Here is a 20939-nt window from a genome sequence, read left to right as displayed (position 1 = left end):
CGAAGGATTGCGATGCCAAGGCTGTGAGTGTCCGATTTGTGTCGTGATGCAAACTCAAAACGCTGATGTCGTCGCCCCCCTCAGCCATCATATCCACCGACCGACCGACCGGCAACAGGCACAGCTCCCGGCCACCCACTCGGCACACTCTCTCGGCACACCCACTCGGCACACACCCACTCGACCCCCCCCACAACAAACGTGTCAACAAACACACACACTCCCGTCCTCCCCGTCCTCGCCAGACAGACTGCCGCGCTCTCAAACATCAGAGTTATGCTTCAACACTATCAACGTCACTGTTCGTCGAGCAGACAGTGCAACAGCAAAGGCCCAAATGCAAGGGGCGGGAAGGTCGGTAAATCGCCGCACGACGGGCCAACCCGTGGTCGCTAAGTCATCTCGAAACGCCAATGTCTCCCGTTCAATCTCGGAGGCAACGGCATCGGTGTCGAGAGGCTGGCGCCCTTTGTGTCGGGTGGATTGGGTTCTGGCATTCGTCGTGCGTCGTCCATCGTGTTCTGATCCTCTGACATGCCGTGCTTCGTGCTCTGACATTCTGTGACACCTCTGACAACTCTGCCTTGGCAACACGCCCAAACAGGAACCCAGCCTCCGTGCACCATTGTTACTTGCATCACGACAGCACGCGCGCGAGCTGAACGTAAGCGGGATCACCATGTCGAGAGCACACACACACACACGCTCTTCTTAAGAGCTGGCCAGAGGTGGCGCCACGGCCCGCCACCACACCAACACTACAATGAAGATCAGCAAGGCCGTGCCCCTCCTCCTCCTGCCGCTCGCAGCAGCGCGTCCCACCCCGCGTGGCGAGCTCAGCACTGGCGTTGAAGCGCGCGATGGAGTCTACCCCGCGCAGCACCGTCGCCAGGACGGCGAGCCAGGCAAGAAGGGCGCTGATGGCGCGTCCGGTGACGAGGCAGCTTCTGCCACCAACGCAGACAACAGCGGGGACGACAGCAAGGACAACACCGACAGCGGCAGCGCAGGCCAGGCAGGCACGGACGGCGAAGACGGCAAAGTCAGCGACGATGTCCCTCCCATCTCGCACGACGACAACGCGGACAACACTGCCAATGGCAACCTCGGCTCGTCGGGCTCAGACGGCCAGAAGGGAGCAGACGGCCAGAAGGGAGCAGACGGAGCTAGTGGCGCGGACGGCGAAGACGGCAAAGTCACCGACTCTGTCGCCCCCATCTCGCACGACGACAATGCGGACAACACCGCCAACGGCAACTTTGGCAAGTCGGACAACCCGACCGACAACTCTGCCGACGTGGTCCCCGACAATGCCAACACTGGCTCGGCGGACGACAGCAAGAAGGCCGCCGACGGGGCCAAGGGGGCCGACGGTGCCGACGGCAAGGCTGGAGCTGCTGGCGGCGCTGGCACCGACGGCAAGGCTGGATCTCCTGGCAAGGCTGGCGCCGACGGGGCCAAGGGAGCTGATGGCAAGGCCGGAGCTGCTGGTAGCCCCGGAAAGGCTGGTACCGACGGCTCCAGGGGAGCTAATGGAAAGCCTGGAGCTGCTGGATCTCCTGGCAAAGCTGGCACCGCTGGGTCCAAGGGAGCTGATGGCAAACCTGGTTCTGCTGGCGCCGATGGCAAGGCCGGGTCTCCGGGCAAGTCTGGGGCTGATGGAGCCAAGGGAGCTGATGGCAAACCTGGTTCCGCTGGTAGCCCGGGCAAGGCCGGCACCGATGGAGCCAAGGGAGCTGATGGCAAGCCTGGATCTCCAGGCAAGTCTGGCTCGGATGGCTCCAAGGGAGCTGATGGCAAGCCTGGTGCTGCTGGTAGCCCGGGCAAGGCTGGGGCTGATGGAGCTAAGGGGGCTGATGGCAAGCCTGGCGCTGCTGGTTCTGCTGGGTCTCCTGGCAAGTCCGGCAGCGACGGCTCCAAGGGAGCTGATGGCAAGCCCGGCGCTGCTGGCTCCGCTGGTTCTGCTGGCGCGGACGGCAAGCCTGGCAGCGCTGGTGCTCCTGGCAAGGCCGGAAGCGACGGTGCCAAGGGGTCTGATGGCTCCGCGGGCCAGAAGGGCGCCGACGGAGCTGCGGGCTCGGCTGGCAGCCCCGGCAAGGCCGGCAGCGACGGGGCCAAGGGGGCTGATGGCGCCGCTGGCAAGTCGGGTAGCGACGGCAGCAAGGGGTCCGACGGGTCCGCTGGCAAGTCCGGCAGCGACGGAGCAAAGGGCTCTGATGGCTCCGCCGGCAAGTCTGGCAGCGATGGCGCCGCGGGCAAGAAGGGCGCTGACGGCGCTCCCGGCGCGAACGGCAAGCGCCTCGTCGTTGCGCCGCGTGCCGAGAACTCGACCGCCCCGGTGGCCGGCGGCGCCGTGCCGAGCGTGAGCGGCGGCGCGAGCCTGCCGGCGACGGCGAGCGTGTCTGCCCCTGCGACCGCGAGCGCGAGCCACAAGCCGAGCGGTGGCAGTGCTCTCGCCGCGGCGCCGGTGCTTGCCGTCGCTGCGCTCGTTGGCGTCGCGCTGCTCGTGTAAATGCAAGTTGGAGAAGGACGATGAAGCGAGCGTACTGTAGAACAATGAAATGTATGCTGTAAAAACCCAGACACTGCCTTGTGCCACTCACCTGCGAGTTGCGAGGTCTGTGCGTCGTCGTCGATGGGATCAGCAGCGATGGACCGCTTCTTTCATTGTTGTTCAACGTCGAGGATGTACATGACACCTCGTCCACCCCTCCCTCCCCCCTCATGCCCCCAGCCCCAACTACCTTCGCTCTCTTCCTCGTCTCCCTGCTCGTGTGTATACTCGCTTCTCTCCCAGTCACGTCGGCGCAGGACGCCGCGCCCGCCGCCTCGTCGTCGCCATATCCCACGCCCTCTCCCCCTCCTGCTCCTCCTCCCACGCCCTCTCCTCCTCCTCCAACGCTCCCCGGCTCAATCTCGTTCCCAGAGCCAGTGCCCTACCCGACCCCGCCTGTCCCGAGCACCGCGAACACCTCATCGCTCATCACCACAGTCGGCGACAGCCTCCCCGCCAACGTCACGGCGTCGCGCAACTCCACAGCCAGCGCCTGTGCCAACGCAACCACCACCACCACGTTCCACCCCCTCGTACCGACGCCCCCAAGCACCATGCCCGACGTGCGCAACGCGACCGTCTTGCCCAACTGGGTGCCCAACTCGACCGTGCTGCCCCCTCCCACTTCGAGCAGCAGCCTGCCCCCAGACCCGAGCTCCGCGCCGCCCATCGTCCCGGCCACTACTGATCCCGTGGCCTTTGCCTACCCGAACGCGAGTACGAGCTGTACGTGGTTGTGGCGTGGCGTGGCGCGTGGCGAGGCTGCTGGCTGACATTGCTGCTTACTGACCGGCCGATATTATCGCCGCCGCCGCCGCTTTGCCCGCGTGCCTGCGTTTCCGGCCTTTGCTCGTCGCTTGCTGCGCCGCCGCTCCCGACTCGCGACACAGGGACGCTCGAACGCCGGCACGCGCACGTCACCCTCTCGCGGCCGCTAGACGTGGCCGCAGACCTGTACCTCGCGAACCTTAACCACACGGACACGTCGCGGCCGTACCTCTGTCTCCTGGCCGCCGCTGGTGGGTGGTGCCGCCGGCAAGAGAGAGCGAGCTGACAACGCCAGTGCCACCCGGCACCTTGCGCGTGCGCTTCCGCACAAGAGGCATCGCCAACCTCCCCTCTGGGGGAGGATACGTCGTGTTCTTTGCTGACGCGGCCGCCGCCGCGGGCTTCGAGGGTGGGTACCGACTGGCTCGACACGAGGCCATGCTGATGCCGACCGACGCAGAGGTGCTGGTCACGTCCGACCCCTTTATCGTCCTCGGGCGCGGGGTGAGCCCGCCGCCCGTCGCTGCCAGCATGCAGGACTCGGGCGCGCACGCGCGCATCATCAGCACGCGCGCAGGGCGTAGTGTCGCTGCTGCTGCCGGTTTCGGGATTGCGCTGCTGACCACGATACTGTTGTAGCAAGTATCCTGAGTGCTGCCCTCGGTCTCTGGACAATGCATGAATAGAACCGTGTGCTCGTGCAGGCCCTGTCTCGCGTGGGGCCAACGACAGACCGCGCAGGGGCAAAGGCCCGAGGCGAGGGCGCGAGAGAGCGAGAGCGATAATAGACCCCGGCGGGCTAAACAGGTGCCACGCCGGCGCCACCACTGTACTCGTGGGCCCCAGCGGCTGCGGGCGGACGGCGCAAGGAGAGGGGAGCTGTGCAGCGCAGCGGGCGACGAGCGACGACGACGACAAGCAAGCGATACCAGAAGCGAGCAGCGCGCGCACTTACTTATCGGCGGCACGCGGCATGCACATCAGTCTCCTTTCACCCACCCACGAATCTTTCTCGACAAGACTCTCTACCCACTACCATTATCAGCCATGGCGGCTATCGCCCGCGCGGCAATGCTGCTGCTGGTCCTGCTGTTCGCTGCTGCTGCTCCGGCCCTCGCGCTCCAGCTCAACAACCGCAACCTCACGACATTTCTCTTCCCCTCCCCCGACGAGTATTGTGCGTGCGCGCGGCGCGGCGCGGCGCGGGTCAAGCATGCTAACACACGCCCAGGGGTGCTCGGCGCGCAAAACTCGGCAGTCTGGCGCAGCGTCAACCTCTCGACCGACCTGTTCATCACCAACCCCTTCGTGTCGGCGTTCACGTCGCCCGTGCTGCTCTCGAGCAACTGTGAGTGGGACAAAGGACCCCGGCCCCAGCGGCGACGCGCATGCCCACACTGACATCTCCCAGCCCCACCACAGTGGATCTCCATCGACATCCCGGCAAACAACAGCATCGTCGCCCGCGCACCGCCTGCGACGGGGTACACTCTGTTCCTCACCTCGGCCGGCGTCGACTCTGGTACGTTGCGCTCGCTCACTCGCTCGCTGCACGCCGCCGCTAACACGCCCAGACGTCGTCGCCGTCTCGGGCCAGTTCGAGATCAAGCCGACGGGCACGACGCCCCTCTCGCCGCAGTACACGCGCCGTCCGCCAAGCAGCGCGTCGCGGGCCACCATACCCGGCGCAGCGCTCGCTGCCGCCGCTGCTGGCGCCGCTGCCCTCCTACTCTAGCCGCTGGCCGGCGCATATAATGTAGCTTGTACGCCATGTATACATAATCTTTGGGCAGGAGCGGCGGCGCAGGCGACGACGAGCACGACAATAGGCGACGCAGCGCGTTGCCATCGCACCACCGCTGGCAGGTTGCATGCCCCGTCCACCCATCTCATCATCTGGATATCGAGATCTCGTGCCTTGAGCCGTGTCGTTCCATTGTTGTGGCCGTCGTCGTCGTTTTTGTCGTTGCTGTTGCCGGCAGTCAGCGGCGGCCTGGAATCCTTCAAGCTGTGCCTCGCGCCGGCCGCGGCGGCCAACCTCCACCACCACCACTCTCAGCCAGCCCCTTTTCGTACGACTCCCGCCGCCCGCACTTGTTGTCAACATCACACACACCACTCACTACGACAATGCGAACACCACTACTCTCGTTTTTCCTCCTGCCGCTGCTGGCCGCGGCGCAGAGCTCGACGTCGGGCGGCAACAACGGCGGCAATGGGAACGGCAACGGCGCGAGCAGCTCGGACCAGCCCGCACCAACGAACAACGGCGGCAACGCCAACGGCAACAGCAACAGCACGGCCGTCCCCGCGCCATCTGGCAACTTCACGCTCAGCCCGAACGGCACGCTCTCGCTCAACGGCACGGCGTTCCCCACGCCGACAAACGGCACGTTTGGCAACCACACCACGGTGCCGAGCAGCACGACGAGCGCCGTCTCGACCATCAACACGACGCTCCCGAGCCCCGGCAAGACGAGCAACGGCGTGGCCATCACCTGGCCCGGCTCGTCAGACTACTGTGAGTGATCACCGCTGATGGGAGCGAGGTGGGCGAAGCTTGCTGCAGCTTCGGGGACCGGGCATGCGTCCACTCACTCGCTCGACGGCGCCCGGTCCCGCAGCCCAGGCTTCGGCTTCCGGTCGGCGCCGCGAGTCTTTCCGCAGCCCTCGATCGACCTCGTCTCTTCTGTGCCAACTACTCCGCTCTCTGTCGGCGCCACTAACACCCCCAGGGGTCCAGTCGGGCCACTCGGTCGCCCTCTGGAACTGGGACACGGGCGCCGGCGCCCCGGACCCAGCGACGCAGGTCACCTTCCTCCTCGTGAACCGCGACCTCGCCATCTCGAGGAACAGCTACGGCATCTACACGCTGCCCGGCGGCAACGGGTCGTTCTACTCTGGCGTCCCGAGCTCGGCGTGAGTGTGCGGTGGTGTCAGCGCTGACATTGTAGCCAGGCTGCCGGGGGCTGGATGGTCATGATGGTCGACCCGAGCGACCTCAGCCGTAAGTTGCGGCTGCCACTGCGCCTGTACCCCGCTCACTCCGCGCAGACGTCTACGCCACATCCCAGTTCTTCGAGATCAAGTTCCGCGGCTTCGCGGAGAAGCTCCCCCCGCCATACAACTTTACGAAGCCCAAGAGCGGCGCCGAGCCGCGCTTCCCCGGCGCGACGGCCGTTATTGGCGCCGCGGTCGCGCTGCTCGCTGGCGTCGCGGCGGCGGCGTAGGGCCCACCCCACGCCGGGCCAAGCTTGTGACGACGACGCTGCTGCGAATGACCAGACATACCCGGGACATCCCACCTGCCACGACCATGACATAGGACATTACGCATCTTGTAGACTATAATACTGCATGGTATCCTTCCCACGCACTCTACCGCTGTAAGGTTGTACTGTGCTCTACCGCTGCTGCAATGGCGCGCTCGCCGCGCTAAACAAGGAGCGCGGCACCGACGACCACACCCACACCGCCAAGGAGGAGCGTGACGCCGTTGCTGGCGGGTAACGCAGCGCGGCGGCCCGCTGCGCCGGGCTTGGTGTCCGCGAACGGCTTGGTGCCGTCGGGCTTGATCTCAAACGGCGCCGACACGGCCCACACGTCGGACAGGTTCCCGGCGCTAATGAGCGCCGCGACGAACCCGGGGCCGGGCACGACCGAGTCGAGCTGGCCGGCGTAGAAGGTCGTGCTGGCGTTGTTTTCGGCAATGTCGAGGCCGCCCTTGGTCAGGAGGTAGTTGTTCACTATCAGACTGGGCGCGGCGCCGAGCATCGAGACGTTGGCGTGCGAGAGCCAGAGGTTGAACTTGGGCAGGGCGGCCGAGTTGTTGGTCGCGAAAGGCGTCCACGACGCCGGATTGTAGCCCTTGCCCTTGACCCCTGGTTGTTAGCGGCGACCGCCCGGTCGCGACACTCACAGTACGTGGTCGCGTTGGGCGTCGTGATGCTCACGCCGGGGTGCACTGGTACGGGCAGGGTAGAGGACGACGCCGAGGCTGGGGTAGGCGACGGGCCGAGGGAGGACTGCGAGCTCGTGCTGCTGGCGTTGGTGCTCGCGCTGGAGTTGATGCTGACGCTGGGACTGGGGCTGGCGCTGACGCTCGCGTTCGCGCTGGCGGACTGCGCCGACGCGAACGGCACAGCGAGGAGAAGAAGAGCGGCGATGCGCATGGTGGTGTTGGGTTGATTCAAAACAGAGCAGAGAGAGATTTGAGTTGGGAGTTACGTATTTGCGTGATCGCCGTCGTCGTATCGCGGACTTGTCCGCAGCAGCGCGCCGCGCGCCAAGACATGCAGCCTGGGTTTGCTGGAACCGCACTATCGGCAGCCTACTGGCGTCATTCACGCCCACGCCCATGACACATACTCGCCCACATACGACCCCACGACGCAGCCGCCGATAAAGGCCAGCATGACTGCCACGGCGGCGAGCATGCGCGGGGTGAGCGGGTCGCGGAGGGGGTGGGATGGGAGGTCGATGTAGTGTGTGTGCTTGGTGGGCATGGTGGTGGGTGGTGGGGGAGGGGGAGGGTGGCAAAGGAGAGATGGGGAACGACTGGGTCATCATGCCTGCTTTATGTCCTTTGACCAGCCGGGAGGTCGCCTGTAACCTCGCTGCACGCTCCATTGTCGCTGCGGATTGTGGCCTCGCTGCGGATGTTGTTTGTGGTATTGTTGTTGTCGCGCGCGTGGCGCCTGTGCCGTGCGTGCCACTTGCCACTGTCGTCGCTCGCGCTCGAGCCGTTTGGGTGGCGTGCATCAATGCGGTGTGAGTGTGCCAAACACGGCACACGCGCGAGAAGATTGTCAAGATTGACGATGCGAGGACGCGAGGAGGGAGGAGGGAGCGAGGAGCGGGGTGCGTGGGCGAGAAGAAGCAAGCTGCTTATACAGCACGCATCGCTTGCCACCCTCGACACTCTGTTCACTCACTCACTCTCGCATAACACCCATCACCGACACAATGAGGATACTCGGCACCCTTGTGCGCCTCGCGCCGCTCCTCGCCGCCGCGGCGACGGCACAGTTCACGGCGGTAACGACGACGGACGTCGCTCCCAGTGCGCCCACTGCGCCGAGCGCTCCCGGTGGGGGCGGCGCGCAAGCCCCCCTCCCGGCGCCGAGCTATCCCGCGCTCTTCAATGCCCCGACGCACACGGCTGGCTGTGAGTGGAGTTGAGTCGAGTCGCCCGCTCGCGAGTCGCCGTGAACGGCGTCACTCCCCTGCTCTGCTCCGCGGCGCACAGACTGACCCCCGCACGCAGGGTCGCTCAACTACACTGGCAACAACAAGGCGGGGTGGAAGAAGCAGGACGTGTCGGTCGACCTGATCCTGACTACGGCGACACCCAACCCGTCGCTGCTGTCCGCGCCTGTCCGGATCGTCAAGGACATCCCGAAGGGCGTGGCGCAAGTCAACGTCGTCGACGCGGCGCTCGGCGGCGCGGCCTATGGGTCAGGCTACGTCCTCCAGCTCGTCGAGGCGGGCAAGAGCAGTGAGTTTCGGGCTGGGCAACTCGGGCTGATACACGGCACAGACGTCCTGGCGCAGAGCGACTCGTTCACCATCCAGGACGGCGGCGGCCCGCCAGACAACGGATACCCGACGTACTCTCTGCACGTCGGGGTCGGGTACGGCACCGACGGCGTGTCGAGCGCTGCGTCCCCCACAGCAGCAGGGGTGCACCTCGGCGCGGTGCTCGCTGGGGCTGCCGCCCTCGCTCTCGTGGTGGTGTAGCCCGCGCGCGAGTGGACTCGTTATGGACATTGAACACTGTAGACAGGAAGGAGCATGCAGCATGGCTGGCGGACGCGAGTTGCCCCGCACCACTGGATTGTTGCCCAATTTTCGCCGATCCACCTCCACCCGCAGTGTCCACCACCAACTCACCCACGACTCTATGAGACATGTCGCTGCGGGCTTCGCGCGCATAGGCGCGGCCACGGCCTCGGGGCCGGCTCGTCTCGGCGCGGCGTATCGGTGCTCTTCGACGCCAGCCCAGGCCCATGCCGCTCGCTGGGGATCGACAACTGCGGCCCAGACAACGCTCGGAGCTCCACGGCGCCGTGTGGGGCCGTTGGACGCCGCTCGTCGTCGCGGGTTTGCGAGGTGAGTAGCGCTGTGGGCATGTGGCCTGGTTCGTGGGTTATGGTGGGGGAGGCAGTGGGGAGGAGGTGGGCGAGGTTGTGCCGAGGTGGCACGGAAAGGCAGATAATTGTGATGTTGGCTGCCCGACCTCTTGGTCTCTCAAACACGAGGTCGCTTGGCTGGGTTCAACTGACTGCTGCTCCGTCTGCCTGCGGCTCCTGTCCCGAGCAAAGCAAGCACGGTACGCCCACCCACCCCGGCATCTACTTTGCCCCGGTGTGCCCAGAGAGCGTTGCAGTTCCCCGCCCACTCTCGGCTGTGTTTCACGTCTTCCGAGCTCGCTCTCTCTCTCTCGTCCCGGCCCGTCACGTTGATACCCGCCCGTCCGGGTGTTGTTATCCGCGTTCCGACAACCTTGTGCTTCAGTCTCACTCACACGCCCAGACTCCTCGCGCCCTCCTCCTCACGCACCGCTGCGGCCCAAAGCCAAGCAACGCGCGTGCGGCACAATGCATCTCCCTACTCCACCATGACCGTGTCCGCAAAGCAAGAGTACATCGTGTCGGTCGACGTAGGCACGACGTCGACGCGCGCCATCGCTTTCGACCACACGGCCGCCGTCGTGGCCACCCACCAGATCGAGTACGAGCAGCTGTACCCCCACCCCGGGTGGCACGAGCAGCGGCCCGCCGACCTCATCGACACGGTGCACGCGTGTCTTGATGGCGTGGCGACCGCGCTCGCCGCCAGGGGCATCGGGCTCGAACAGGTCCCCGGCATCGGCATCACCAACCAGCGCGAGACGACGTGTGTGTGGAGCCGGAGCACCGGCAAGCCGCTGTACAATGGTGAGTAGGCGGGGCGGGGCGGGGCCAGGCCGTGTGCTGACGCAGCGCAGCCATTGCGTGGCCGGATACCCGCAACACTGACACCGTGCACGAGCTGGCTAGCCGCTCGCCGCTGGGCACCGAGGCGCTCAAGGCCAAGACTGGGTGGGTGGGCGCACGCGAGCAGGACTGATTCCCAGGCTCCCCCTCTCGACGTACTTTAGCGGCACCAAGGTCAAGTGGCTGCTCGACAACGTGGCCGAGGTCAAGCGCGCACACGACACGGACGATCTGCTGTTCGGCACGGTCGAGACGTGGATCCTGTGGAACCTGACTGGCGGCGCCAATGGCGGACTGCACCTCACCGACGTGACGAACGCGTCGCGCACCATGCTCATGGACCTGCGCACGACCGCCTGGGACCCCGAGTGCCTCGCGTTCTTTGGCGTGCGCGAGTCTGCGCTGCCCAAGATTGTGTCCAACGCCGAGATCTACGGCAGCATCACGTCCGGCGCGTTCAAGGGCAAGCCCGTAGCGGGCATGATTGGCGACCAGCAGGCCGCGCTCGTGGGCAACAAGTGCGTCGAGCAGGGCTCAGCCAAAAACACATACGGCACCGGCGCGTTCATGCTCTTCAATACCGGTGACCGACCGGTCCCCTCGACGCACGGGCTGCTCACGACCCCGGCCTTCCGGGTAGCCGGGCAGACGGCGTACGCGCTCGAGGGCTCGATCGCGGTGGCGGGCTCGAGCATCAAGTGGCTGCGCGACCAGATGGAGATCATCTCGGCCGCGAGCGACATCGACCCGCTGGCAAACAAGGTCAAGAACACGGGCGGCGTGTACTTTGTGCCTGCGTTCTCGGGGCTGTTCGCTCCGTACTGGGACGACTCGGCAGCCGGCACCCTCGTCGGCATGTCGGCGTACACGAACCGCGCGCACATTGCGCGCGCGACCCTCGAGGCGACGTGTTTCCAGACCCGCGCAATCCTGCAGGCCATGGCCAAGGACTCGGGGCACGAGCTGTCGGTCCTCCGCGTCGACGGGGGCATGACCAACTCGGACCTGTGCATGCAGCTTCAGGCGGACATTCTCGGCATTGATGTCGAGCGGCCCGTCATGCGCGAGTCGACGGCGCTCGGGTCGGCCATCTGCGCCGCCGTCGCGCTCAAGCGCTTCGGCTGGGACTTGGCCCGCCCAGAGACGCTGCGCGAGGTGAATGTGGCCGGCAGGCATACGTTCAAGCCGCAGAACGATGCCGAGGACCGGGCGAAGCGATGGAGGGGGTGGGAGCGGGCCGTCGAGCGGGCGATGCATTGGAAGGAGTAGGCGGTCGTGCAAGCGTCGGCGCAGCCGGCGCGAGCGGGTTCGCGGTAGCTCTCTATAGCACGAGCAACGCAGTCACACACACACACACCAGTCACACGTAAGAGGCGCCGTAGAGCACAACCATGTAACGGTGCACATGCGGGGTGAGAGGCCGAGGCAAGGTGCCGCCGGCACGGCAGACAGCGAGGCAGGCGGCGCAGCAGCAGCTCCGCTCCGAGGCTCGCTCAGCTCTGCCCACCTCACTCGTCGCAGGCCGCATCGGGCCCACCTCATTCATACCCTCAGATGAATGCCATAGGCAGAAACAAGCACAAGGTCATCATCCCGCATCCCGCTCCGCCCTCGGCTTCAGCGCAGCGGCGATGTCTACGGCATAGGTACTGGTGCAGGTGTTCACACGGCGTGGCGAGGGTGTGTGTCCGGAAGTGGCAGTGGTTGTTGTTGGGCAATTTGTGAGGTCTCGTCTCGTCTCGGCGCTTGTACATATGCGGCGGCGCGTGGTATGGGTGGCGTGACCTCTTGCGGCGTGCGCGTGCATGCGGCGTGCTGAGCGGTGAGCGGTGACACACACCGCTGCCCGATGCGCCGGACGACATGCACCAGCAATGCAGCAATGAAACCCGCCCGCCGCACGTAGCGCAACCCAAACAAAGCGCAGGTGACAGCCCCCCCGCACCAAAACTAAACCCACACACCCAGCTTGCCCTGGTCATCTCGTCATGCCCCTCCCGCAATCTCCAACTCATGCCACAGGCAACTCAAAGCAACCCAGCGTTGCCTCAGGGACGAGGCACGACCAGTAGAGAGCAGGTTATCAAGATGGGATGCAGGGGCTGGATCTGTCTGCTGCCTGCAACAGTGTACTTACATATGTATGGGGGATGGGTGGGTGCGACCTCGCCCCCGCCCCATGCAGACACGATGAAGCTCTCTGCGCTGCTCGTGTTCGCTGCGGCGTGCGTCGTCGCCGCTACGACAAACGGCACCGCTGCGCCGGTGGACGCCCTCGACAGCCTGGACTGTAGGTGACCCGCACGCGGCAACGCTGACCCCCGCCAGACAACTCCCCAGCAACGCTCAGCGCAGTTGACAGCCCGCCCGCCGCCCTCGTCGCGCTCAGCACAATACCGCCCAAACTCACACCCATTCCACCCTCCTCACCACCCCGCCGCGCACGTCGCCCATCACGAGCACGCCTCGCGCGACTGCCAAAGGACGAGGCGGAGCAGACGACGCGGTGGCTCGTCGGCGGGCTGCTCGGCGCGTCGACGCTCGCGCTGGCGATCGCGAAGGAGCTGCGCCGCGAGCCCAAGTGGAGGGGCGTGGCGTAGTGCGTCGCTCGCTGTAGTCTGCTTGTTGTATTCTGGGTTTGCATCTGCATTGCATTGGCGTCTCGCGGTTATTCACTTATGCTCTCTCCCTGGCTCGCTGGGCATGTCGGTTTGGAAGGCGGCTCGTCGGATCGTCCCGGGACCCGCCCGTCGCGGCAGACATCGTTTCCGCCAGCCATTTACGTTTCTGGGTCGGCTGGGTGTTCGTTCAGCCGTGGCATGGCGCATCCGACAGTGCAGGCAGGCGCAAGCGTGCAAGGTGCATCATGTCCTAGCCGAGGCGGCAGCTGCGGCTGTTGACGCCGGCCGGCGGAGGGCGTGGGTTGGGCCGCTGCGCGTCACGCTCGGTCGGATGGAGCCCCTCCTCCACCGTTGCGTTGTGCTCGGACTTGCGATGCAACAGGACATGACGACGAGTTGGGCACGGCGCGGCGCGCAGTGCTCAGTGCCAAGCGCAGCTCATCGCGAGCAGCACAAGTCTGCCCACGCCGCCGCGGCGCACGCGACAACCGCCACTGCTGCCACTCATCACCGGTCCGATGACGCACTCCACCGGAGCCGAGGGCCGAAACCACCAACAACCCCACACGACTCACTCTCCTCGTGATCACGATCGCCGGCGTCGTCCTGTCCATCTCACCCGCCGACACACATGCAACCGCCAGGCTCCGGACGAGGCGCGTACGCCCCGCTGCCGACCGCCGCGCCGCCGCTCTCGCCCTCGGCCGCAGCCGCCGCAGCTGGGCCGTCGTCGCCTGCCTTCTCGCCTGGATCGCGGACATCAAGCGGGCGGCTCACGCCCAACGCTTTGGGGCTGCATAACCCCGACGAGCTGTGGGATGAGCCCGAGGACACGGCCGAAGAAGAGGAAGAGGACAAGGACGAGGTGGACGAGGCGGCTGTCGTCGTGCCGGGCGAGGACGAGTAAGCACGCACTGCGGCGGCGCTGACACCCCAGCATCACGCCGTTCGTCTGGACGCTCGTGTGCGCCGCCTCCCTCTCGGGCCTGTTGTTCGGGTACGATACCGGCGTGATATCCGGCACGCTAGTCAGCATCCGGCACGACCTGGGCCACGCGCTGTCGACGCGCGAGAAGGAGCTGGTCACGAGCGCGACGACGCTCGGCGCGTTGCTGGGCGGCCTGGTGGCCGGCGCGCTGAGCGACTATGTCGGCCGTAAAGGCGTGCTGGGGCTAGCGAACGGCGTGTTCATCACCGGCGCGCTCGCGCAGGCGTGTGCGCACGCCCTCCCGCTCATGGTTGGCGGGCGGTTCGTCGTCGGCCTCGGCGTCGGCCTCGCGTCGTGCATCGCGCCCCTGTACATCGGCGAGCTGGCACCCACGCGCCAGCGCGGCCGCCTGGTGACGATCAACGCGGTGGCGTGCACGCTCGGCCAGGTGCTCGCGTACGGGATCGGTGCGGTGCTAGAGTCCACGCACGGCGGATGGCGCTGGATGGTCGGCCTCGGCGCGGTCCCGGCGCTCGTCCAGCTCGGCGCGCTCATCTTCCTCCCCGAGAGCCGTAAGTCGCCACCTCCGCCGCCGCTGACGCCCACGCAGCCCGCATCCTCCTGGTGCGCGGCGACGTGCCCGCCGTCCGTGGCGTCCTCGCGCGGGTATACCCCCGCGCGTCTCCGCACGACGTCGAGCGCAAGACGGCCATCATGGCCGCGGCGGTGCGGCAGGCCGTGCTCGCCGAACACAGCACCACCTGGACGCACCGCGCGGCGTCGCTGATCCGCGTCGGCGCGAACCGGCGCGCGCTGGTCATCGGGTGTGGGCTGCAGGCGCTGCAGCAGCTGTGCGGGTTCAACACGCTCATGTACTACTCTGCGTCGATTTTCGCCTCGCTCGGATTCAAGAACGCGACCGCCACCGGCATGGTCATCGCGCTCGTCAACTTTGCGTTCACGCTCGTCGCGCTCCGGATAATCGACCCCGTCGGACGGCGGAATACCATGCTCTACACCGTGCCCGTCATGGCGCTCGCGCTGGTCCTCGCCTCGGCCTTCTTTCACCAGCTCACGCTACCGACTGACGGCGTGCTCGTCCCCGGACATCCCTACCCTGCGTCGCTCACCACGCCGGTGCTGCTGTCCATGCTCCTCTTCGTCGCGGCATATGCGACGGGCTGCGGTAACATTCCGTGGCAGCAGGGCGAGCTCTTCCGCCTCGATGTGCGCGGCCTCGGCACGAGCGTGTGCACCGCCACAAACTGGAGCTGTAACCTGCTCGTGGCCGCCACCTTCTTGAGTCTGATGGAGAGCGCGAGCCCGGCAGGAGCATTTCTGCTGTATGCCGGCGCTTGTGCTGCCGGCTGGGTCTTCTGCTGGGCCTTGTATCCCGAGACGAGTGGCCTGAGTTTGGAAGAGGTAAGCACAACGCGCTGAAGCCAACTGACACGCCAGGTCTATGAAGTCTTCCAGGACGGCTTTGGAGTAAAGAAAAGCCAGGAGATGCGCGCGGCAAAGCTCGCCCGCGCACAGGAGGCACACCGCCGCGAGGCTTAATCAACCTAATCATGCTGTAAATGCTAATGCATACAAATACATCTGATCTAGCGCCTCCCTCGTTACTTCTTCCGCACAGCCATGACCACCATGTCGCCGTCGTCCAGGTTGACGCTTGCCAGGCTCGCTCCGTTGCTCATCACCTTGCCGTTGTAGTCAATCCTCAAACGCGAGACGGGCAGGTCGGCGTCCAGTGCGCGCTTGATGCGCTCACGCAGCACCGAGAACTGTGTGTTGACCGGTAGGTCCGGAATGGACAGGACACTCCCATCCAGCTTCCACTCGGGCTTGTCGGGCATCACTGGCAGCTGCACGCTAAGGGTGATCGGGTCGGGATGCAGGCTCATCCAGTCGATCTCAGAGTACAGCTGCCCGGCTGGCAGCTTCGTGACGCGTGCCCGCTTGAAGGACCCGCGGTCGGCGTGGCCGTCGTCGGGTGCCGATCGAACCTGACCCGCCTGTTGTGGGACTGGGGCGCCGCCTCCCGACATCATGGCCTGGCGCTGGGGGTTGATGCTGGGGCCAGCCGACGCACCACCAGCCTGCGCAGAGTAGTATGTTGGCTGGCCGCCAGCCGATGGGCCAGTCGGGCCGGCGGAGATGGTTGTGCCAGTGCTGGCACTTGGTGGGGCCTTCATGATGGGCTGCTGAGGCTGGGCCTTGATACCCGGGCCGACTTGCGGGCCGACAGTGTTGACCGGCTTATCCGAGACACCCATCGCCTCATTCCTGCGCCGCGCCGCGTCCTCGGCGCTGTAGCGCGACTGGAAGGTCGTCTCGGCCGTCTTGGCCGAGTTGGTGTGACCGTCCCACACAATCTTCTCACGGTCCTTGCGCTTCTGTTCGGCCTCGGCCTCGCGACGGGCCTTGGCCGCCTCGTCCGTCTCATCACCAAACAAGTCGGTACGGTTCGCAGCGAGGTCCTTGAGCGACTTGGAGATATCGGCACCAATCTGGAGCTGCTGCTGCTGTTGCCGCCTCTGCTCCAGGTCGCGCTTCTGGTCCTTCCATCGGGGGTCGAGGAGTTCGATACGAATGTGCTCCGAGAGCTCCGACTCGGGAATCGACTGTCCACAGTACGGGCACTTGGCCGTCGCGACGTTGCCTCCTCGCTGAATACCTGTAGAGTTAGCCCAGCCCAGTAGCACCCTCGACCTACCCTTGGCAACATAGTCCTTCTTGATCTTGAGACCCTTGGACTCGAGAGCTGCACGCTGCACATCTCGTGCGCGCGCCTGCTCCTTCTCCTCCTTGATGCGCTGCAATCTCGCCTCCTCATCGTCCTCGTCCTCCTCCATGTCGACCTCCTCGACATTGTCTCCACCAGCCACGGGAGCACCGGCTCCAGGCTCCTCCATGATCATGGCCGCCATGCGCTTCTCGGCCATGCTCATGACGCGCAGCTTGTCGACGTTGGTAGGCGGTGGCAGGTCGAGCTCCATGTCGGCCTGAGTAAACTCGATCGTCTCGACAGTGACAAAGTCCTGCCAGTCGATCTCGGCAAACACCTGTGCCTCCTCGTCCTTCTCCTTGGCCTTTTCGTCCTCCTTTTTCCTGCGTGCTCTCTCCCAGTCGGCGCGCAGGCGTCCCTCCTCGAGAGTCTTCCACTTGGCCTCGGGGTCGGCGTTGGCCTCGACGACGCTGGCGATAAGACCGGGTGGCGGGTGCATGATCTTCTGATACGACTCGACCATGCGGTTGTAGTAGCCGAACATGGAGTGGGTCGGACGCAGAAAGTCGAATTGGTAGTTTCGTCCCTCGCGAACGCTGAGTGCTTCAAGGAAGGAGCGACCGCGGCGAGCGTGGAACAAGGCAGTCAGGCGCAAGATGTCGAGGTCCTGGGCAGTCACGCCGGGCAGGTCGACCTTGAACTCCAATGGCTTGGGCTCGTACACAGGTCCTTCATCCTTGGGCTCGGGGGCAACAGCGGGCGTGGCGGCGCCAGGCGTGCCCGACGCAGGGATGATGCCCTTGGCAATGTCCTCGGCCTCCTCGCGCTTAATCTCCACCATGTACCGGTAGTACTGGTGGTACGGGTCCTCGTCGTTCAAGAAGGCGAAGCGCGGGTCAGTCTTTTGCGACTCCTTGATCTTGTCCTCGAGCGCCTGAGGCTTGGACGTTTTAGACACGGCGGTGGCGGTCTTGTCGATCATTTCTAGGCCGTCAGAATCACATCCCAACATCACTCAGACTCACTCCTCATCTCCGGGGGAGGGTAGATGATGCCGACCTTGTACTTGTCCGACATTCGAGGAGGGCGGTACTCGCCCATGTCATCGCTGTCCTCGACCGTGGCGGCTTGCCTGCCGCCCAGGCCGTTGGAGCGGAGCAGCTCATCCTCGCCAGCGTACGTGTTGACCGGCTTGGGGAGGTTGAGCGCCGACATTGTGGGCGAATGTTGTTGTTGTCGAGATCGAGTTGGAAAGTTAGGTGGCGATCATTGAAAGTGGAGAAGCGCCAGCCAGGGTGCGGTCACCGTAGCGGGATTTTCTCGGAATCGCCGTGCGTGTGGCGGCTGGACGCGATTGACTTCTCAGGGTCCACACCTGCCTGCCCGCCCAGACGACGAGACCATGTAGAGCCCACTGCGTTGCGCTTCCCGCCCATTGTTGATATCACTACACCACCACCACCACAGCCAACAGTCCGTGTCGTCTACATTCTATCGTCCCAACCACGCATCATGTCCCAACCTCGCCAGAGGGCATCCATCGCCCCGCGGCCATCACACGGTCCATCCGGTCTCTCAACCCGCCCGCCTGGCGCCCCCGCCACCGTCAAGGCGGCCGCCTTTGGTGCCGCCTCCAAACAAACAACTCCAAGCAAGCCCAAGGTGTCGCCGAGTGCCCAGGAGCAACCATCGCCATACACACTCATGCCCCCACCTGCTATCCCAGCGGCCTCCTCTGTGTCTTCCGCCTCGTCGTCCCGCCCAAGCTTGTCCATGTCGGACGTCTCGACCGACAGCATCAACCACCCAGGGCAGAGGGCCGACGAAAGAATCAAAACACCGCTGCAGGACATTACGGCACCCAACAGAGAGGATGTCGACGCCCAGTTTGACTCGCTTCTTGTGGGTTATTCACAGCTGGCGGGTTCACTAACATCCCCAGGACATGCTTGAGGTCCCCTCTACGGTCCGTCTCAAGTTTGGCAGCGTTGCAAAGGACGTCAAGCAGTCGATCCTTGATTCGTCGTCCCAGTCCAACCCAGCCATCCTGGCCTCGTTAGGCCTCCCTGTCCCCCAGACACCGGACAAGAAGGTCAAGAAGGCGTCTACGCCGTTCCTGCGCAAGGCCAAGTCGTCAACGTCGCTCGGCCCAGACAGCCCCCAGGCGGCCCGTCGATCCGGCCCTGTGCCTCCAAAGACACTCAACGTCGATGGGGACCAGTTTGTCATTGTCGCTTCCCCCAAGATTGCTGCGCCTACACCATCACGCCACCAGGCCCGTGGATACAGCATCGACATTGGAAGACCTGGCAGCAGACCCGTGACGTCTAGACCAAACAGTTTGTTTGCGCCCCCGTCACCGAGCCCCGAGCTTCAGGCGACAGAGGGGCCCGATGCGTTTGTGCACTGGCTATCCAGCCACAAGGGCACGGACCTGAGCATGGAAGTCAACAGGGCAAAGAAGCTTCGCATGCTACTCCGCCACGAGACGACTGGATGGGTTGCGACGTTTATCGAGGCGGGAGGATACAAGCTCGTCCTGGACCGGCTGCAGGACTTGCTTGATGTCGAGTGGCGGTGAGTTGTGTTTTGGGTGGGGAGGACTGACACCGCGCAGCGAGGAGCAGCACGATGACCAGATGCTCTATGAGCTCCTCAGATGCGTCAAGGCGCTCACGACGTCGGATGTCGGCAAGGCCGCGATCCGTGCCGCACACCCTCGTCCCTTCCCTGCACTGTCTGCTCTGCTGTTCTCTGAGAAGAAGCCTGGTGACATCCCCTGCCGACTGATCATGGTCGAGCTTTTCATCTTCCACTTTGAGCTCTTCCCCTCTCGGGTAGCCAAAGCTCCTGGAAACAGCACCGTGCGCTTCGAGACGTCGCCTGCCGACGTCGACGTCACCGAGTTTGTTCGCCAGCTGTTGATGCCCGCCAAGGAGAACAAGGCCGCCGACTATCACGAGTTTGTGACTGTCGCTCACCGGCCACGTGTATTCAAGTCTTGGGTGCAGGAGCTGAGTGACATTTGCCGCGACTACTTCTGGTGGGTAATCGCCTCATCACACTGCTGACCTGCACAGGATCATGTGCCATGGCAACAACACACTGTGGAACTTGGACCAGGTTGACGAGAAGGTCGTGGAGCGGCCAGTGGCCCCTGGTGGCGCTACTGGTGGTGTCGAGTTTGAAGCCATGGGCTATGTGGTGAGTGATCGAGGCCTGTTAAGAGCTCACGCCAGACCATGCACTTCCGTCTCCTGAACGACGTCTCATCCCACCTCGCTGGTGAGGATGCCAAAGACGCCCAAAAGTTCCACACCGACCTCATCGCGTCCGGCCTTGACCGCATCCTTGTGGTAGGTATTCGGTACCATCAGCATCCGTGTGCTAACCCCACAGACAATGCGCAAGGCATCGACAACATACTACCCAACTCTCCACCTTGAAATGGCCCGATATGTGGACCACCTCAAGCGCGCTTGTCCCGGCGACAAGATGCCATACCTCATCCACAAGATGATCGGATCACCACCAGAGGAGTTCCGCAAGCACGCCTCGGCCGGCGAGTGGCTCCCGCGCACCCAGTGGAAGTGAGACGCGCCGCCGTACGGGTTGCGCACCTACGACAATAACGAACCCGACGTACACCATTCACCCGTGCACCCTGCCACGAACGATCACCTCTGCCCCCCATGATAGACATACCCCTCCCTTGTTCATTAGTTCAGTGTTATACCTTGTGAAACGATTCACGGCAAGAGTGCAGGATGTGACTGCATATGCGAATAGTGCTTTGCTACTTGGTGGGTATCGTGGGTGGTGGTGGCCTGGCTCTGTGACAGTGCCAGGTCGGCGTGTGCTGTCGTTGGGCGGTTCTCGAGGCCGAGCCTGCGGGCTCAAGCCGCATGCTCAACACATAATCCGCTTAATGGCTGAGGTTCTTCTTGCCCTTGAGTCGTCTCCTGGCGAGGATCTTGCGGCCGAGGCGAGTCTTCGAGCGAGACAGGAAGCCGTGCTTGTTCTTGCGCTTGCGCTGCGAAGGCTGGTACTCGTTTCCGTAGGCCGTGCGGACCTGCTGGGCGGTAGGTGCGGGGCCGAGGCGCGCAGCCAGCGGCGCGGGGACGGCAGCGGGCGAGATGCGAGACAGGAGGGAGGCGGGGCGCGGGGCGGCGGTGAGGAAGGTGGAGCGGACGGGCGCGGCGCGGACGGCGAGGCGCGCGACAAGGGATGGTGCTGCTGGTGCTGGCGCGGCGGTGGCGGCGAGCGTGCGCGCGGCGGCGCGGAGGAGGCGAGGCATGGTGGTATCGAGGTGTAGAGTCCGACGTCGAGATGCAAGTCCGAGCTATCCGACTTTTACCCA

At 64.9% G+C, this 20939-nt stretch overlaps 11 protein-coding genes across 11 annotated transcripts; 9 read left to right on the top strand and 2 right to left on the bottom strand.

Moving 5' to 3' along the window:
- Positions 1–763: 763 nt before the first annotated feature.
- On the top strand, positions 764–2512 carry COL21A1 (Collagen alpha-1(XXI) chain; the record flags this gene model as incomplete). Its single annotated transcript, XM_062774615.1, has 1 exon — positions 764–2512. The coding sequence occupies one exon, from the start codon at positions 764–766 to the stop codon at positions 2510–2512; it is 1749 nt and encodes a 582-aa protein (XP_062630599.1).
- Positions 2513–2724: 212 nt separating this feature from the next.
- On the top strand, positions 2725–3961 carry LOC62_06G008091 (uncharacterized protein; the record flags this gene model as incomplete). The annotated part of the gene is made up of 4 exons (XM_062774614.1): positions 2725–3271; positions 3445–3573; positions 3618–3826; positions 3860–3961. 4 exons carry the CDS (start codon positions 2725–2727, stop codon positions 3959–3961), a joined length of 987 nt encoding a protein of 328 aa, XP_062630598.1.
- A 361-nt stretch (positions 3962–4322) lies between these two features.
- Positions 4323–5063, top strand: LOC62_06G008090 (uncharacterized protein). The gene is made up of 4 exons (XM_062774613.1): positions 4323–4499; positions 4554–4670; positions 4734–4844; positions 4897–5063. Exons 1-4 carry the CDS (start codon positions 4370–4372, stop codon positions 5055–5057), a joined length of 519 nt encoding a protein of 172 aa, XP_062630597.1. The 5' UTR covers positions 4323–4369; the 3' UTR covers positions 5058–5063.
- A 360-nt stretch (positions 5064–5423) lies between these two features.
- On the top strand, positions 5424–6694 carry LOC62_06G008089 (uncharacterized protein). The gene is made up of 4 exons (XM_062774612.1): positions 5424–5843; positions 6058–6241; positions 6277–6329; positions 6377–6694. The coding sequence occupies exons 1-4, from the start codon at positions 5453–5455 to the stop codon at positions 6550–6552; spliced, it is 804 nt and encodes a 267-aa protein (XP_062630596.1). The 5' UTR covers positions 5424–5452; the 3' UTR covers positions 6553–6694.
- On the bottom strand, positions 6693–7631 carry LOC62_06G008088 (uncharacterized protein). The gene is made up of 2 exons (XM_062774611.1): positions 7242–7631; positions 6693–7203 (listed from the first exon to the last, which is right to left on the bottom strand). The coding sequence occupies exons 1-2, from the start codon at positions 7492–7494 to the stop codon at positions 6758–6760; spliced, it is 699 nt and encodes a 232-aa protein (XP_062630595.1). The 5' UTR covers positions 7495–7631; the 3' UTR covers positions 6693–6757.
- Positions 7632–8287: 656 nt separating this feature from the next.
- LOC62_06G008087 (uncharacterized protein) lies at positions 8288–9061 on the top strand (the record flags this gene model as incomplete). The annotated part of the gene is made up of 3 exons (XM_062774610.1): positions 8288–8489; positions 8589–8819; positions 8862–9061. 3 exons carry the CDS (start codon positions 8288–8290, stop codon positions 9059–9061), a joined length of 633 nt encoding a protein of 210 aa, XP_062630594.1.
- Positions 9062–9163: 102 nt separating this feature from the next.
- On the top strand, positions 9164–11702 carry glpK_1 (Glycerol kinase). Its single transcript, XM_062774609.1, has 4 exons — positions 9164–9433; positions 9857–10260; positions 10311–10404; positions 10440–11702. Exons 1-4 carry the CDS (start codon positions 9225–9227, stop codon positions 11566–11568), a joined length of 1836 nt encoding a protein of 611 aa, XP_062630593.1. The 5' UTR covers positions 9164–9224; the 3' UTR covers positions 11569–11702.
- Positions 11703–12449: 747 nt separating this feature from the next.
- On the top strand, positions 12450–12899 carry LOC62_06G008085 (uncharacterized protein; the record flags this gene model as incomplete). The annotated part of the gene is made up of 3 exons (XM_062774608.1): positions 12450–12453; positions 12485–12589; positions 12760–12899. 3 exons carry the CDS (start codon positions 12450–12452, stop codon positions 12897–12899), a joined length of 249 nt encoding a protein of 82 aa, XP_062630592.1.
- Positions 12900–13551: 652 nt separating this feature from the next.
- itr1 (Myo-inositol transporter 1) lies at positions 13552–15425 on the top strand (the record flags this gene model as incomplete). Its single annotated transcript, XM_062774607.1, has 4 exons — positions 13552–13823; positions 13858–14420; positions 14459–15270; positions 15307–15425. The coding sequence occupies 4 exons, from the start codon at positions 13552–13554 to the stop codon at positions 15406–15408; spliced, it is 1749 nt and encodes a 582-aa protein (XP_062630591.1). The 3' UTR covers positions 15409–15425.
- A 2858-nt stretch (positions 15426–18283) lies between these two features.
- rid1 (GTPase-binding protein rid1) lies at positions 18284–20287 on the top strand (the record flags this gene model as incomplete). The annotated part of the gene is made up of 6 exons (XM_062774606.1): positions 18284–18481; positions 18522–19156; positions 19197–19622; positions 19660–19783; positions 19819–19935; positions 19979–20287. The coding sequence occupies 6 exons, from the start codon at positions 18284–18286 to the stop codon at positions 20171–20173; spliced, it is 1695 nt and encodes a 564-aa protein (XP_062630590.1). The 3' UTR covers positions 20174–20287.
- A 217-nt stretch (positions 20288–20504) lies between these two features.
- Positions 20505–20876, bottom strand: SPBC21C3.04c (putative 54S ribosomal protein L34, mitochondrial; the record flags this gene model as incomplete). The annotated part of the gene is made up of 1 exon (XM_062774605.1): positions 20505–20876. The coding sequence occupies one exon, from the start codon at positions 20874–20876 to the stop codon at positions 20505–20507; it is 372 nt and encodes a 123-aa protein (XP_062630589.1).
- Positions 20877–20939: the final 63 nt, after the last annotated feature.

Source organism: Vanrija pseudolonga, chromosome 6 (assembly GCF_020906515.1).
Source record: "Vanrija pseudolonga chromosome 6, complete sequence".
Taxonomy (NCBI): Eukaryota; Fungi; Basidiomycota; class Tremellomycetes; order Trichosporonales; family Trichosporonaceae; genus Vanrija; species Vanrija pseudolonga.
Note: the sequence above shows the minus strand (reverse complement) of the source record. Positions and strands in the feature narration are given on the sequence as shown.

Excerpts from the sequence above, each read along its gene's own strand:
- LOC62_06G008090 (XM_062774613.1), top strand. The coding sequence starts at position 4,370 with ATGGCGGCTATCGCCCGCGCGGCAATGCTGCTGCTGGTCCTGCTGTTC. Across the intron at positions 4,500-4,553 it reads CCCCTCCCCCGACGAGTATT|GGGTGCTCGGCGCGCAAAAC; the intron begins GTGCGTGCGCGC and ends ACACACGCCCAG. Across the intron at positions 4,845-4,896 it reads CTCGGCCGGCGTCGACTCTG|ACGTCGTCGCCGTCTCGGGC; the intron begins GTACGTTGCGCT and ends TAACACGCCCAG.
- LOC62_06G008089 (XM_062774612.1), top strand. The coding sequence starts at position 5,453 with ATGCGAACACCACTACTCTCGTTTTTCCTCCTGCCGCTGCTGGCCGCG. Across the intron at positions 6,242-6,276 it reads TCTGGCGTCCCGAGCTCGGC|CCAGGCTGCCGGGGGCTGGA; the intron begins GTGAGTGTGCGG and ends CTGACATTGTAG. Across the intron at positions 6,330-6,376 it reads CGACCCGAGCGACCTCAGCC|ACGTCTACGCCACATCCCAG; the intron begins GTAAGTTGCGGC and ends CACTCCGCGCAG.
- LOC62_06G008088 (XM_062774611.1), bottom strand. The coding sequence starts at position 7,494 with ATGCGCATCGCCGCTCTTCTTCTCCTCGCTGTGCCGTTCGCGTCGGCG. Across the intron at positions 7,204-7,241 it reads GCCCAACGCGACCACGTACT|GGGTCAAGGGCAAGGGCTAC; the intron begins GTGAGTGTCGCG and ends GCTAACAACCAG.
- glpK_1 (XM_062774609.1), top strand. The coding sequence starts at position 9,225 with ATGAGACATGTCGCTGCGGGCTTCGCGCGCATAGGCGCGGCCACGGCC. Across the intron at positions 9,434-9,856 it reads CGTCGTCGCGGGTTTGCGAG|ACTCCTCGCGCCCTCCTCCT; the intron begins GTGAGTAGCGCT and ends TCACACGCCCAG. Across the intron at positions 10,405-10,439 it reads GCGCTCAAGGCCAAGACTGG|GCTCCCCCTCTCGACGTACT; the intron begins GTGGGTGGGCGC and ends ACTGATTCCCAG.